This window comes from Alosa alosa, chromosome 13 (assembly GCF_017589495.1).
Source record: "Alosa alosa isolate M-15738 ecotype Scorff River chromosome 13, AALO_Geno_1.1, whole genome shotgun sequence".
NCBI lineage: Eukaryota > Metazoa > Chordata > Actinopteri > Clupeiformes > Clupeidae > Alosa > Alosa alosa.
In genome coordinates this window covers 20,327,811-20,344,872 of record NC_063201.1, presented here as the reverse complement: position 1 = coordinate 20,344,872, position 17,062 = coordinate 20,327,811, and the positions used below count along the sequence as shown (strand labels likewise).

Genomic DNA, 17,062 nt, shown 5'->3' with positions numbered 1-17,062 from the left:
TATTAAGGAATGATCTTTAACTGATAGGGGAATGTGCAATCTGAGAGAGCACATTCCTCCTGGGAGCTTTAAACTAATTTATTTAAGGCCATCAGGGAGATTATCAGAAATAATTCAGACCAGCCAGCAAATCCTCTGAAGTATCTGATATCAGCTATTTGAGGTCTGCTCACATTATGTACAGTGACTAGAGTGGACTCTTTCACTCTTTTATGTCTACTGCCACCTAGTGGTGCACTGCTGTAAGAGACATCTGACCACTTTAGCTAAGAGGGAAACAATTGAAATGGAAAACAACTATCAGCCAATGTGTGTAGACAAAACCAAGAACTGAAATGGATCATGAGGTACCAGTGCTTGCTATTTTATATTAATGTATGTCAGGGTTGGCGCCAGAGAGACTCACCACTAGCAGGCCTAGGCTACAGCTGAGTGCAAAATGTCATCACTCCATTCATTTTGAAATGTTCTCGTAAGATCCTGCTCAAAAGCAAATTGCACAAACTGATAATATCGCAACAGGGGCACACTGGCCTGTTTGGGTGGCCCGCCCTTGACGCCGGCGCTGATGTATGTATTTATCTATTTTGCATTAGCCTATTGCCCACAATCATTGTCAAAACAGGAAGGAAAAATTACTGAAGTGATCTGACTGCCAAATGTTTGGATATATTGATCTAAGATGAGAAATCGAAAGGCTCATTGAGGAGAATACAGACTCACAGCCACAGTTGCATGAAAAAGCTAACTGAAAATGAATAATAACAACCTCTGCTGTAACAAACATTAAGTATGTAATGGAATTTATGTATGTGGGGGCAGTGTTCTCTCTGCTTTGTAATGAATCTTGTAGCATATTGCAGGGCGTGTCTGTGTGAATCCGATGTATAAACCACAGACACACACACACACACACACACACGCTCATCAGTGGAGCAGTCAGTTAAACAGTGATGCTTTTTGTGGGCCATGCAATGCGAGGCCTATTCCTGTGTGACTGAGTCAGTCTGCATCTCTTTCTCTGCTCATCTGTGCTTTCTCTTCTGTGAGAGCCACTGTTTACCCTGAGAGCAGCTTTTACAGGAATGTTGTCTAATGTAAGTGGAAGTAATGTAAGTATAAAATACTGGAAGTGAAGACGCAGTTGCAGATCAACGCACACAAAGCATACAAGTAGATATACCTTAAGTCACTTCAACAACACAAATCTGAATTTAAACGTGAATGGGTTTCTATCAGTCAGCTTGTGCATGGGAGAGTGACATTATCCCCCAAGAGACAGAGTAAACAAAGTCTCAGCACTTTACACAGCCTACAAACACAATGACTGACTTTCAGTCAGATTTTCACTGCGAGCTCATTGGCTCCAACAAAGACACATTGTGCTCCCAGCTTCTGTGTAGGAAGACAGAACGCCTGTGACTTCAGACCGTGTGAAGCAGAAGTCACAGTCTGATCGAAACAAAAAGTTCTTTTTTTTTCTGGCCCAGTTCACATAACATTGATTTATGTGTGAGAGGAATGAGGTTTTCTGCATTTTGTAAAAAAGTGGACTTGAGTGTCTGTCTGACTGTCAAAAAAGTGACTGGTCAAGCTTTTTGATGTGTAGTTTTTAATCCATCTTATTTCCTCAAAAGGATTACATTCAGGGGAAACAATAATGATGCAATGACAACTGAGGTTGGCTAAACTGACACAATTTATACGTTCCCTGATGCAATGTTCTCTCGATTTGGGCCAAAAATCTGCCATCCTACTTGTAAAATTGTGCTGAAATCCAGTAGGCCTAATGCAAGAGCATAACAACAGAACAAGTGAGATCTGTTACTTCAGAATGTCTATAATGAAAAGGCTGCACCTGTTGTAAATTTCTGAAGCGACTATACAGGTGTAGTTGCATTCCAGGTGTCCTGTCAGTGTTGTAACTGCACAATGTAGCCTATATGACAATTGTTTTGGCTGGTCAGGGAAACATCACAGAAATGTGTCTGTAATGAAGACATTTCATTACAAACCTTCCTTTACAAAATGCCCCACTTAATGGGATGTCTTAATTTTTACATGCAATATTATTATGTATTATGTGATATAAACTCAAATAAATAATGCTAGTCCAATGGTATTTAGCTCTATATCCCTGACTGACTGAGAATATTAAGGCTATATTAAGTAGGCCTATTATTAAGTATTTCTGACTATATCCTGAAAGGTAGCGTGATATTTACTTTTAACAGTGAAAATGACTTATGCACACCCGAGGAGACTAGAGACTTCTTCGTGGGATGAAACATGTCATAAATTAGGGCCTAACGGCTTTAACGATTGGACACTGACAGGAAGACGCTTGGGATGGTGCGCAATAACCGGCTGATGATTGGATAAACATCCTGCCTATCAACTGTAGGAGGAGTATTCTGATTGCACATAGCGTTTCTGCTGAAAGTGGCAAGGCGACTCGCCCTAAAACGGAACATCTCTTCTTTCTTTTTAAAATCTGGTTTCTGGTATCATGCGACACCTTTCCAAAGCACTGAAAATCTGTCAGAAAGAAGCGTCAACGAGTTACTGCTGAATCATTGGACGCACATTGCTTTACAGGTGGGTTTTTTTTTTTGTTCAAAGCGCACTGGTACCACGGGTATCAATACGACACCGGCGACAAATTAGCTGTCTAGAACGTGTGCCAAGGCGTTTAACGGAAATGCAGGCTGAATCAACTTTGCTTTTTAGATATTGGCTTTTGTAGCCTATCTCTTCTGTAATCACGCATTTCTGATTATGAATTGAATGCGTCGATAATGGGCGTCGGCCTGAAAGGGGTAACGTTATCTTGAAATGGTCTATCAATGTATTTCACTGTAAATGTATCTAAGTTATATCTACAACTCTGGTATGCCATGCTATATTGTGATACCAGAACAATAAGTTTACATTCAAGCGCGATTTATTGGTAGTCTAGTCTACACATGGAGAGACACGAGGGTGCGGATTACACTGTCTCTCTGTCGCATGCCTTTATGCCTTCGCTAAATTATTCACGCGCTTTTACCGCCCGGCGTCTCCATGATGGAGCCCTTCTCGACTCATTTTATCCTATCAGCTGCTCACGAGTGGGACTATTCCATCGTAACGACTGTCTCCAGACCGATGACGATGAAGCTGTCAGGAGGATGATAGTCGCGTTACATAACCCTTCCCCATTCATTGTTCAGGCGATGGAATAGGTTGGGTCCCTCAAAAAAGCGTGATAGGTTAGGGTGTAAACCATGTCATCTCTGTAGTCTATTGTTATAGTATTATGTAGCCTATTGATCCAGGCCTATTTATAAAAATGCACGTATAGTAGCCTATACTTCTTACTTGTAGATGTATGGCTCAAATCCAAACGATTTGAATTGTACTGCACTTCATTGTTGATAAGAGCCGTTTTCATACCTCCTACTAATGTACCTAATCATTATCCACCTCTCCTCCAAGCCATAGATTCTAGAGCGCTCTGCTCATCTATCAACATTTCACCATGGCGACAGTAGTCATGGAGCAGATTGGTCGTCTGTTCATCAATGCACAGCAACTCCGACAAATCCCTCAGTTCCTGGAGTCGGCCTTCCCCACACTGCCATGCACCGTGACACTGAACGACGTGCCCTGGGTGTTCCGTGAACCGGACATCTTCACCGGTTACCGGCTGCCCGACCAGAGCTGGCGCTACTACTTCCTGTCCCTTTTCCAGCGCCACAATGAGACGGTGAACGTGTGGACGCACCTTCTGGCCGCTCTGGTCGTCCTCGTCAAGTTCCAGGAGCTGTCCGAGTCGGTGGACTTCCTGCGTGACCCGCACGCGCTGCCAATGTTTGTTGTGCTGCTCGCCGCCTTCACCTACCTGACCTTCAGCGCCGTGGCGCACCTGCTCTCCGCCAAGTCCGAGCTCTCGCACTACACCTTCTACTTCCTGGACTATGTGGGCGTGGCCACCTACCAGTATGGCAGTGCGCTGGTGCACTTCTACTACGTCATCGAGGAGGCATGGCATCGGCGCGTGTGCGGCATCTTCCTGCCCGCGTCCGCCTTCCTGGCGTGGCTCTCGTGCGCCGGCTGCTGCTACGGCAAGTACGCCAGCCCACGGCTGCCCAAATTCGCCCACAAGCTCTTCCAGGTGGTACCCTCGGGCCTGGCCTACTGCCTGGACATCAGTCCCGTGTTCCACCGCATCTACAGCTGTTACCAGCAGGGCTGCTCGGACGCGGCCGTCTCCCTCCACCGCTACCAGGTGGCCTTCTTCCTGGTCAGCGCCTACTTCTTCTCGTACCCGCACCCCGAGCGCTGGCTGCGCGGCCGCTGCGACTTCATCGGCCAGGGCCACCAGATCTTCCACGTGTGCCTGGTGCTGTGCACGCTGGTGCAGATCGAGGCCGTGCGGCTGGACTACCTGGAGCGCCGGCCGCTGTACGAGCGCCTGCACACCAGCGACGTGGCGCACGATGCCGTGGCGATGTTCATCTTCATGGTGTGCTGCAGCGCACTGACCGCCTTTTATGTGCGGAAGCAAGTATGTGCACAGCTACAGGAGAAGGAAGACTAAAGGCAGGGGTGGAGGGTACACAACTGGAGGGACAACAATATTGCCCGTATGGTTAAAAACAAACAAACAAACAAACTTGAAAATGGTGGCATTTCTGTTATAAAGTACTAAACTTTTTGTGAATTTTGTTGTTTCATAATTTTATTTGGTCGTGTTCTGTGGCTTGCCAAAAATGCATTTTGATTCAGCTACTGTGTGTTGTGTGTGAACTAACATTTTATGGGTTTAACTAATACACCATACGTTACCATGTATTGACCGATATTGTAATAACCCAGTCATAGCCTCATGCAGAGGATGTCAAGCCCAGACAGTGCTACCTGTGCTGTATATCTGTGTGTTTCTTCTACAAGACCCTCTACAGGTGTGTGGGATATGGCTGAGCGTTGAGAATCCCAATGGCGGTCTGTGGGAGTTTGTGTGCTTTCGTCTAACACTGCCGTGAATGGTCTCTATTACAAAGCCACTCATTTTTGGAGGGTTTTGTAAGTGGTCAGATTGCAGCAGTTAGAGATCTACTAGTCATGTTGACACAGGCTTGCCAAAGTCAGTCACAAAAAGTGAACCTGTAATTTTTCCACTTTTGCACCATCCTCAAAAATGTCACCGACAAATAGGCTTTTTAGGTGCATTTTTTATAAGAAAGTTAGAATGGAGTTATTTGTTTTGCTGAGAAAGCCTTCTAATAGTTGTACCAAATTACTTTTTGACCATTCTTAATGCTTGATGTGCATGATTTTGTTACAGTTCCTCATGAATAATATGTTTATTTTATGTAAAGAAAGTAGATTTACCTCATATATTATTCAGATACATATACACATATTGATTGTTATATGAAATATTATGTTTGTACACAAAATATAGGCTATGTGTCACATCAGTTGACCTAAGAACAGGGATGATGTGATGTGATATAATGATGTCATTGTCATTGTAATTCAAGTTGTTTAAGCAAATCATATTCAGTATGTCCATGCCAGACAAGTTGTTCAAGTGTTGGTATGTGTTTGGATTTAGTGATGCTCATCTTTCCTCTAGCTTACTATACAATGGCCTGTCCCCAAAGGGCTACAGATTTTGGCCTCTGCCTTTTGATGTTCCAACGCCTCTGTGTCACTGACGTCCCTCGAGTTGTCTGGTACAGCTACTCTCACCTGGTCTGTCTGAGCATGGTGATGTCTCATGTGGTCGCCTCTGCTACTCTGACCTGGTCTGTCTGAGCCTGACTGCGTATTACGTGGTCGCCTCTGCTACTTTGACCTGGTCTGTCTGAGCATGGTGATGTCTCATGTGATCGCCTGTCTGGGCACATGCATGTGTTTGTGTGTTTGTTTCTGTATGAATGTTTTGAGTGTCTTATGCCAATTGTTATTATTATTATTATTATTATTATTATTGTGACATCTTTGAAATATGTCATATTTTGTATCACATGAGCATAAAAGCTCACAAGTAGATGGAAAAGGCCAGTTCCGTTCTTTGAGAGCTGGATAGCGTCATTTCATGGTATCAGCCTCTGGTTCCAACTGGGCTAAGAGGTGCTCTCTAAGTAAGATGTTGAATATAGGCCCCTTCTCCTTTTGTGATCGTCTGTGTTGCGTTTGTGCACGTGGATGATGTTAATGTCCTTTGAAGGGTATTTTATCTGCAGTAGGCATAGACCTCCTCACTTCCAATGCACCACTCATCTGTGATGGTTATATGCAGCCTTTAATGCAAATTCAGCCGAGGTTTAGGGGACCCTCTAGCATGTCCTATTAGCGATGAAGAAGGCATTGATGGATAGCTGATGCATTATAGTATCATTATGCTTGTTAGAGGAGATTGAGGTCTGTATCTGTGATATGGATCTTAGGAGCATGCTGCTTGGTTTGTGGGCGCTGCAGGGTTGTAAAACTCCAATGACGAAGCCATTGACGCACAAGCTGATTGGCTGAGTGGCTGATGATGTCACTGACCGGGCTGTGGGCCTGGGGAGGGAATGATCTGCACTGATGATGTCACTGACTGAGGTTATGTCATTAAAAATGATGTCACTGACTGTCTTGCACTGATTACGTTACAAATGAATGTGGGGTTCTCATGCAATGATGTCACCAATAACTGTATTTATTTGGTGAAAAATCAGTTGTAAATTGAACAATCACAGGAGCTGCATAAATCAGACAGAGGTTGTGTCTGCTCCCTTACTGGCCCTGGGCTGATATAGGATACCCCAGCTCCAGACTACATCTTAGGTACCATTGTATCATCATCGGGGAAAAACTCTCATACTAATTTAGTTGAATGTGGTACCAGAAGAGAATGGTATGATTAATTTTGATAGCACCAAATGTTATAGGGAGGGCTGTCACTATGTTGACTGCTTTATCTTCTCCAATATGAACTGTAATTTGAGCCACTAACACATTGATACTGTAATATAGTAGCAACCACCTGAAACACGTCAAAAGGTTAAGTGCTGTGAAATGCATTGTTAACAAGTTTTGGTGAACATTAAGAGTCTTTGTACTGTGGTGTAATGAAGAGTGTGTGCTAGAGATACTTTTTTTGTTGGTCTCTGGCCCACTTCTGGGGAGTGTGTGGGGGAGCCTAGAAGAATTTGCATGAGGAGAACTGAATGCAGTGTCACGACAGGCGGAAAAGAACAAAAAGGAAGGAAAGAAAGAGAGAGGAGGACTCTGTCTCCCAACAAATCTCTGAAAGCGTTTGACAAGATTGGTTTGGATACCCTCGCTCTCTTCTGTCACCATTAACACCTTGTGGCCACATACTCTGCTGGCTGCCGGACTGGCCCGTGACATCACATAACACTGGCGTGCGAGAATGCCAGTGGTCAGCCGTGGAACATCATCAGCATTGCCGTGTTACTCTCTTCAGCTCTCCATAATGCCACTGGCCAGCTCGCCACACCCCTGGAGCAGAGTCCTCCGGCGAGGGAAAAGATGCCTTTTGTCTACAGGAGCATAACAATATGTTTGGACATGTTGATTTGTACTACTACCTAAATAAATAAACACACTGATATTCTGAGTGCTCCCGTTCATGTGTCTTAAGTCATTTGTTTTGGCACATGAACACCAATCACACTGCAGCCAAAATGGATTAGGGTGTACCTACATACGATAAGAACAAAATAGAACCTTTGTGACCTCACCTAGGCATAGTATTTCCCCCAGTGAAGAGGAAAGGCGCAACATTACAAAATCCCACCCTTCTCACAGTCCGCTTTGGGTTCACCTGTGAATACTCACACATTTGTGTTACTCCAATATGCAAATACAACAAGAGAGAGTTATTATCAAGAGCTGTTAAATATAACACTACGTAACAATGCTTTCACTTCATCAGATGTAATTGAAAATAACATAGGGGGAGTAGCCATAATATCTTAAATATTTCAGATATTAGAGGTGAAGGGCATATTATATTCAATTATGGGGCAGTGTGGGGATGGGGTGATTGCATCTTAAAGGGATATGAGAAGGGAGTTATTATTATTGTTATTATTATTATTATTATTGAACAGTCCATAATGTTGGGGGATAAAGATGAAATTCAAAAACACAGATATTCAAAACGCTCATTGTAATTTATTTTAAATCACTGTGTTCCCTGTTTAGTGAAATAGGATAGAGCAGGTCCATGAATGTTTAGCTGTTTTTCTTTCTCTGCATAGCATAATAATATAGGCTACTTAATGCATCAGAACTATTTCAGTCTATTGTTTGATTCTCCAAGTCTAGATTTTGTAACAGCAATAACGTTGTCAGTGGTAAAATTATTCAATATGACAACATACTGAACAAGTGTGAAATGCATGAAAAAATTTCCTTCACTGGGCCGCTTACTGTATACAGTGCTTACTACATGTGATGTAATATCTGTAGGGTGGGAAAGGACAGTGGTACATTGATTGATTGATTGATTGATTGATTGATTGATTGATTGATTGATTCATTCATTCATTCATTCAATCTTTATTTATTCTTGGAGGTTCATTGAGGAGTGGACGATCTCCTGGTTTGACTGGCACATCTGTGGGCCCCAGTGCATTTGCATCAGGTTCTGGAGTCAAATCATGTGGTGGAGTGAGGCCTCAAATAACGCCGCTTTTCATGGAAAACACCTGACACGGCTTACTGGCTGCAGGAGCGTATGAATGCCAGGACTTACTTTTGATCCGTTTGTCTACAGTAGCAGAACAAATACTATATGTCATTTCATCCACTGACATTTTTTCTACTAAGAGTAGTGGTCATTTTAAGTCAAAATTACCTGTAGATAGACATGTAAAGTAAATAAGTAGAAATACTTAAGTACAGTACTTAAGTATGAATGGGGAGTATCTGTACTTTACTTGAGTTTTTATGTTTCATCCTACTTTTACTTTAATACTATTTTTCAAATTAAATGTATACTTTTACTCCACTATATTTTCATTAGCAGCATTAAGTAGAAAGTAGCCTGAAATAATGTGCAAATGAAAACAAAAGCCACAGCATTCAGCATGTTAACAATTTGGAACCCCAAGATTTTCTGACCTTATGTCACCACGGGACACAGCAATGAATTAAGACATAGTGACAGAGTTAAGGCCTAGCAAATATAGCTAATATAGCACACCTAAGGCCTATGTAGGCTGTTGTAAGGAGCTGAATTAAATTAAAATTCTAACTGCTTGCTTTTCATTATTAGCATAATTTGTTTGGGATTTCAAAGCTTCTTTAGGGAGTGTGATTTAGCTGTCTTTCTAAACATGTTGAATAAACTTCATTATAAGTAAGCAGCAGTAAAAATGAATGGCAGCCATACCTTTGTTCAGGCTTCGAAGACATTGTGTATGACTCACTGGCGCATACTCCATCATGGGAATAGCTCTTTGCATCAACTCTGGTGGACAAACACGTTACTGCATTTTGCTATTGTATTTTCATTTTGCTATTGCTATTGCATTTTGCTATTGTATTTCATTGTAGTTGCTGTATGCCACTGTCAACAATGGTTGGCTGCATAACATGCAGCAGGCTACAGTCTGGACTAGAATGCATGCACATGAACACTTAAAGAGCCCAAGACACTAAGAAAAGAAAAACCTATCAGCTGGTATGACATTTCATGTGTTGACAGTGGTAGTGGTAATGTCACAATTTCTACTGTATGACTTAGTCAGCTACTCTATGAAATTAAAAGTTCTTTTCTGTATTGCCATGCTTCTATATTACTTTCTGTGTTATTGTCTCTAAAGTCAGTGTCAGTGCTAAATATAGTTGTGGTATTTCAAACTACTGCTAAGCACAACAGAACTTCTATGCAAGTCATTATCATATTACTTTCATCAGCTTCAATAAAGAGAAATACATATGAATCCAGAGTGCTCAACACTCTTTACACAATCCATCATCAGTCCATCAAACAGTCAGGAAAGAATAAAATATGAGCCTTTTTTGACAAGCTCTCATCTGACAGAGACACTCTAATACTGATCATGTAATTGGGTTCAGATTTAGGACTTGGATTTCATCAACTTTCATCAGAAAAGAATGAAATATAAGCCTTTTAAGGTGCCTGTTGATACCCTAATGGTAATTAGGATATCAAACAAGGGTTACATCTTTCATGTCGGTTCAACCAACGCAATATTAGGAAGATCAGACCTTATCTGACACAATATGACTCACTCACAATATGACACACAACTGCAGGCCATGGTTATTTCCAAATCTGTTGCAATGCATTGTTGGCTGGCCTACCTGCTTGTGTATTGAGACCATTACAGATGATTCAAAATGCTGCAGCACATCAGGCTTTAATCAGCCAAATGCACATGTGACTCCTCTGTAAGTTACTTTTTGTTGGCTTTCTATAGCAGCTAGAGTTATTCCTGAATAGCTACATTCAAATCCCTCACTCTGGCCTGATCTGCACCTTGCTATTTCAATTCCATGATCCAGCTCTACGTCCCCTCTTGCCACTGCGGTCCACTGATGAGAGTCTGCTGTGATGACCATCCATTAATGCTAAGAGGTCACAGTTAAGACTCTTTTCCTCAGTGGTTCCTTGTTAGTGGAATGAGTTACCTAATGTTCTATGTTCTTGAAATAGTTTTGGAACTTTCAAGAAATGTTCAAAGACTCATCTGTACACCTTGCACTTACTGTACTTAATTAATGATCTGATAGAGTCATGATTTGTATGTTCATGGTTTTTGTTATGAAAACTAATTTGTTGTTGTTGATAGTGCTGTTGTTATTACAATTACTTATATACGTAACCTAGGCTTATGAACTTTTTATTTTTTTTTTTTTTTTATTTTTAACTATTATGTAATGTAAGTCACTTTGGACAAACATATCAGCCAAATATCAGACATATATAATTGAGTGGAGATTTAGCACTAACCTGGGCCATGATTTTGTAAGGAATTTGCTCAGGTCATGGTGAAGTGGTGTGACAGACTTGTTATTATTTTGGAGAGTATAAGATAAGGATGATTAAAAAGTCTGAACCAATGTTTCTGTCGTAGCCCTTGAATAGCAGTCATTCCACATAAATGCTGGGAACTGCATTGCCAACTCCCATCCATCACTACCAAAAGCATCCCACTGCAATCCCTCCGTGCACGGGCACTAAAACAACTCACCACTAGAGGTCACTCTTGTCACAGAAGAGGACATTGTTCTACAGTTTATATTTTGTAGATAATATATGTCAGAGTGGATTTATAGTCCATGTTTTGGGTATATTTTGGAGTGTAAGAAGAGTATCTTTGAGACATGTCCTCAAGTTATTCCAACAAGTTAAATGTTAGAAAGGGACAAGCAGCTAACACATTTGAATCAACACAATTGTAGAGTTTTGAATACTTTCAATGGGTTTTAGCCATTTACTATTAACCACAATGCAGTTTCCACTGATGCTGAAGGCTTTGATGACTGTCTTCATACAAAATGCTGAATGTTGCCACAGATTTACTGGGCTAAGGCTTAATGGCTATGGCTAAGGCTTAAGGCTTTTCTTGAATTTCCCCTGGGGATCAATAAAGTATCTATCTATCTATCTATCTATCTATCTATCTAATGGTTGGGTCCTTTATTGTGGCTCACTTGTTGATATTTGAGCCAGTCTCTCCTCCTGAAACTGATTGGCTGGAATGGTTTATGACTCCGTCCAATCCACACATTTGTTTCCCATTTACTGGGCCAGGAATGTGTACACAACATAGTTTTTCTGAGCTTACATACTGAACTGACCGCTCACTGTGAAATGCAATTAGCTGAATTTGTCAGAAAGTGGAACTGGGGAACACACTTTCAATATTGTCAGTCTATAGGACACAAGGTTATCCTATTCTTCAGATGAAGCTCTTATATGCTAGTCTGCACAGCAAGGGGAACATACAGTGCTTTATACTGAAGGTGACTACTTTCAGTGATTTCCAATTTTTATTTTTCAGTCTGGCACTCCAGCAGAGCCCATGCTAGCAGAATGACTTCTTTGTCTGGATGTGATTGCAGCTGCAATTCAGGTCCAACCTTTTATTATTCATTTCCACCTTACTGTCTGCCTTTATAGATCTCCCCGTTTTCTCTGTGCCTCTCTCTCTTTCTTTCTCTCTCTCTCTCTCTCTCTCTCTCACTTTGTCCCTCTGTCTGTCTGCCTTTATAGATCTCCTGGTTTTATCCCCCCCCCCTCTCTCAGTCTGCCTTTATCTATCTCCTTATTATCTCTCTGCATTGCTTTCTGTTTTCCTCTAGTGCATTTTACATGTGAGAGCAAAGAGTTGAACAGAAGATGGTGTCAGAAAACGAAACATATGCATATATTGTGCCTAACCCAACAAAAGGACAGCTTGCCACTGTATGTAAGTATTCCTTAAAGCGCCCACGTCTTTTCAGGTGATCTACTGAGTTGAATAAGGTCAGCCACAGTGAAAGCTGGGGTCAGATGGAGCTGAGGTTTACAGTAAGAAATTTAACATAGCCATATTCTACTGCCCTGCATTCTATTCTTACAATACTGTTCTGTTTTTATTCTTTTACTCTTTCTATGGTTTTTATTTTTATTCTTACATGTTAAGTGTGTTGTACTTTGAGAGCAAAGATTAACTGGAGTCAAATTCCTTGTTTGTTTACGCAAACCTGGCCAATAAAGCTGATTCTGATTCTGCTGGTCAGTGGAAAGGAGGCTGTGTCCTCTCAGACCAGGCTTACTGACAGAGCGGCTCTTTTTTGGTGCTGTGAAGATGACCAGAATAAAATCTAGCTTTTTAGCTCATTACTTATTCCTTTAGCTAACTTCCTTTTTTATTAATTTATTGCTATGTCTTTTCCATCGTCTTCCTATTTCTCCTTCAAAGAACAGTGCACATTTTTGTTTTACTATTGTAGTATTTCTACAAATTATAATGGGGAAATGGGAAACTCACTCAGTCATGTGTCAGTCTAAAAAAGAAATCAACATACGTCTTTACGTGTAGGACTTGTTATGGACTTGGTACATGCACAGATTTGAAAAGAACAAAGATTCTGGTGAAAAGAATGACAGTCAAATGACGTCATCCAGCAATCACGCCTCTGCATGAGTCTCCAAAGACTCGGATGACTTGATATAGGTGCCACGACCAGTCACCCTACAGCCTACACTCAGGGCGGGCAGCATATGTGTGTAACACATATGCTCCTAGGAATACAATGTGTGATGGGGATAGCTCCAGCCTGATCTCCCACTACCACCACCACCCTTCCCTGCCCACACACACCTCTGGCCCACACACACCCCCGACCCACACATCCCCGGACCACAGGGATGCGCTCTTGTCTATTGGTTGAGCTGGAGATGTCTGTGGTGAGGCTGTTCTGGTGAGACTGGAAAGGACAAACTTAGTATAAATAACTTAGTATTGTAAAAGCACTAACTACAGCCCCTTTTGTTCGAAAATTCTAAAACAACAATGTTTTTAAAAATAATTAATATTAAGTGACACATACACGTAAGAGAGAGCGGAAATAGGGGACAGGCCTATAACAATGACGGACAGGAACCTCAGTGAAGCTCTGTGGTGAGGATCAAAACCACAAAGTATTAATGAAATAGACAAACAAATGAATATGATCCCATGGGCAGCTGTTCAGTGAATGGTGATGAAACATAATTATACCACTGATAATGCCTCTAACGCATATGTGCCTACTGGGACACTCAGAGTGACATATTCCCCATTAAATCACCAGCTGCATGGAGAGCTTTAAACACAGGTTGTCACTCAGTCAACGTGTTTGTATATGCAATATAGGGATGTTGAGAAAGATGGTGGTGTTTGAGAGAGAGAGGCAGAGAGAGAGAAGGAGGGGGTCATGATTGTGAATCTGTATCAGACATGGATTTTGAAGAGTACTTACTGTACCATCCAACACACACACACACACACACACACACACACACACACTGAAAAGCACAAAGCAAATTAACAGTGTGGTAATATGATAAAAATCTGCATCCCGTGGGAGCGTTTGGTGGTGGGTGCGGGGGTGCAGAGGGGGTATAAATTCCTGAGACCTCTGATTAGAATTCCCTGAAAGTTGCAGTGTGGCTCGCCTCCTGCCTCGCGCCAGCACGCTGATGAATTCCCCGCATTTTATTATCCGGTCGGAGGGGCCTTAAATCACATGAACGAGATCACAATAATCACCTCCATGGCTGCTTCCTGTCCCTTAACTATCCATTCCCCCTCTTGTCTCCATCCATTTCCAACTCAATAGCCTCAAACACCCCCCTTACCTTTCCCTCTTCACCCTCCACCCCCACACACACACACACACACACCAGGACACCCCATCCAACGACCTGCTCTCGTCTCCAGCTCCTACCCACGTTTCCCTGATCCCTCTTTAAATGTTCCAATTGCTCTGTCAGACAATGATTTGTATCAAGGTTGGCGAGCTAATATCGCGCAGCTCGTCTCCGATCATGCGATGTAATTAAAGATTGGGCTTGCTGGAGGGATCTGCTTTGTTCGGGGGTTATTAAATCGGCCCATTCCTTTGAGCCTGACAGGCGCTCTCTCCCTGTTCCATCCACTCCATCGTTTCATAGCATCTCCTCTGCTCATCTCCTCACGGTTGTTCCCCTCCTCAGGTTCCTCTCTCCCGTCTCCTTGTCCATTGTGATTTGGCCATATGCATAACGGAACACATATTCATTTCACTGCAGGATGAAAAAAAGGATGATGAGAGCTGGTGGATCTAGAGGCAACTTGCAATGAAACATGTTCTCTCTCTCTCTCTCTTGCTCTCTCTCTCACACACAGACACACACACACACACACACAGTATTTAACAATATATATACACACAGGTACACAAATTTGTGAGTAAGAGAGAGAGGGAGAGAGAAAGAGAGAGAGAGAGAGAGAGAGAGAGAGACAGATAAGGAACAGGTTATGTATAGCCCATGTATTATTATATATAAAAGGCCCAAAACAATGACTCACTCACTCACTCACAGACAGACACCAGACACATACACACACATTTCAGAGGCACAAACACTAACTTACAACCACACAAAATATGGCCATCTCCTCAGTGTTTCTAATCAGCAATGCACTACGGTAATGAATACTGGTCTGTTGTAGGTTCTAATCTATCTATCTATCTATCTATCTATCTATCTATCTATATATATATATATATACATCACTCAAAATAGTCCTGTTTCGGTCTTATTCCTTAAACCAGTGTAGTGAATCCCAGTCTATCTACATGAAATAATGATTTGCTCTGGATTTTCAAAGCCTTGGGCACACAGCAAGCATTTGCAAACATTTGAGCTGAGATGACTAATATTTATTACGGTTGCCTTAGAGGCTTATGAATGTGAGTGGGTTTTTAAAAAGATCCAGTGTGCAACCTCAAAGGAAACATCTGTGTGTTAAAATGGCCATGTGCAGAATAACCTTTTCAACACTAAAATAGAAGTGTTTTTTTTTCCCAACTGTGTATAGTAACAATACAAAGACATGAAGTTTCAAGCAAACAAGTGAATAGATAAATCATTAAGAACCTGACTCAATCCTGCATTCCGCAAGAAAACCATTATGCAAATCCCTCTCTTTGAAGAAGAACAAACAAACTAACAGACAATCAAGAAACCCATAAGAACTGAAATGCTTGAGAGACTGCAGTGATCGAAAGCAGTCACTTGTGTGCCCCTGACGTTACCAGCCCCTCGCCATTTGCAGCAATTTAAAAACAGGACACGATCGATGGCAGGAGACAGGATATATTGCATTCCACCATCTACGCCGTTTGAGGATCAATTTAAGCATTACAGGCATTTAGAGACTATAATGACCAGTGGAGTGGGTGTATTTGAGTTGAGATCACAGAGTTGCGGTGGTATAGAGGACCTGGATGGGCTCATTAGGCTGACGGATGGGCATAGAGGTGGGGTGGGTGGGTGCAGGGTGGTGTTGATCAGGCCAGGACAGGCTTTTGATTATTGGCTGGAGTGCTGGAGGGCTAGGTGAGCATGTGCTGTTAAGTATTTTAGTCATAAAGGCTAAAGCACAGATCTGTATTTCACATGTTTTTAGTTAAAAAGAAATAATGAGAGGAGGAAATCAAAAGCACATTGTTAAAACGGACAGCGATTCGGATCCAGGATCCATCAGGCTTTGAGGGAGCAAAGGGTTTTTCACCAGAGACAAGAGGGAAATGAAAGCAGGTGGGGGGCATGGAGGGGGAGGGGGCATGGCTGTCAACTCTCTGTTTCATGATGAATCACTGTTTGACACTTATTTAGCCACCGTTTCTGTGTGTTTGCCTCAAAAGTCACCATGCATGAACTTGCACTGAAACAGCTGCATTAGTTTTCTGTGCTGTACAAAGGGGCATTGTATGGATAAGCAGTTTCATATTGAGGTTCCACAACAATGCAGCTTAGCTAATCTTTATCCACAGACTCTGCCATTTGTACCAAAAGAGGGAAGGATCACCCGGCACTACTGACAGGGTGAGAGAAAAGCCTTACCCCAAAACAATCTTGCCAGAGAACTCAAGGAATGAACCACAATCAACAAGATCACATCCCATTTCAACTGAGGAAATTTGCTTAGAAAGGAGGCAAGGCTGGTGCAGTATGACAGATCATGCCTTACTGACACATGTCACTTTTTGGGATAGCTCAGGTATACCAGACACATTTTGAGTGATGGATATTGTGTTATGTGTTCAAAGGCTGGGAGGATCGATCCCTCTCCAAATAAATGCTAACATTGCGGCCTTGTTAATGAAAGTTATGTGTGACCTTTCGCTTCACTGATCTGTGACTTGCTCCATGGTAGTCCATCATCTACAATGACAGGTGTGCAGGTTTGCAACTCAAACACATAACCTTTAACAAAGCTGCATCATAATGCGTTTGAACTTGACCTACAAATATTTCCTGTGCAATTTACAATGATATAATGCTGTG

The 17,062-nt window shown here is 42.0% G+C and overlaps 1 protein-coding gene across 2 annotated transcripts; it reads left to right on the top strand.

Moving 5' to 3' along the window:
* Positions 1-2,395: 2,395 nt before the first annotated feature.
* Positions 2,396-7,621, top strand: paqr7b (progestin and adipoQ receptor family member VII, b). Of its 2 annotated transcripts, none has more exons than XM_048262009.1 (2): positions 2,396-2,598; positions 3,484-7,621. In XM_048262009.1, exon 2 carries the CDS (start codon positions 3,521-3,523, stop codon positions 4,580-4,582), a length of 1,062 nt encoding a protein of 353 aa, XP_048117966.1. In that variant the 5' UTR covers positions 2,396-2,598; positions 3,484-3,520; the 3' UTR covers positions 4,583-7,621. The 2 variants fall into 2 exon arrangements, with proteins under 2 accessions (XP_048117966.1, XP_048117965.1); XM_048262008.1 differs by having other exon boundaries at positions 3,478-7,621.
* The last annotated feature ends 9,441 nt before the right edge of the window (positions 7,622-17,062 follow it).

Coding starts and splice junctions, on each gene's coding strand:
- paqr7b (XM_048262009.1), top strand. CDS start 3,521: ATGGCGACAGTAGTCATGGAGCAGATTGGTCGTCTGTTCATCAATGCA.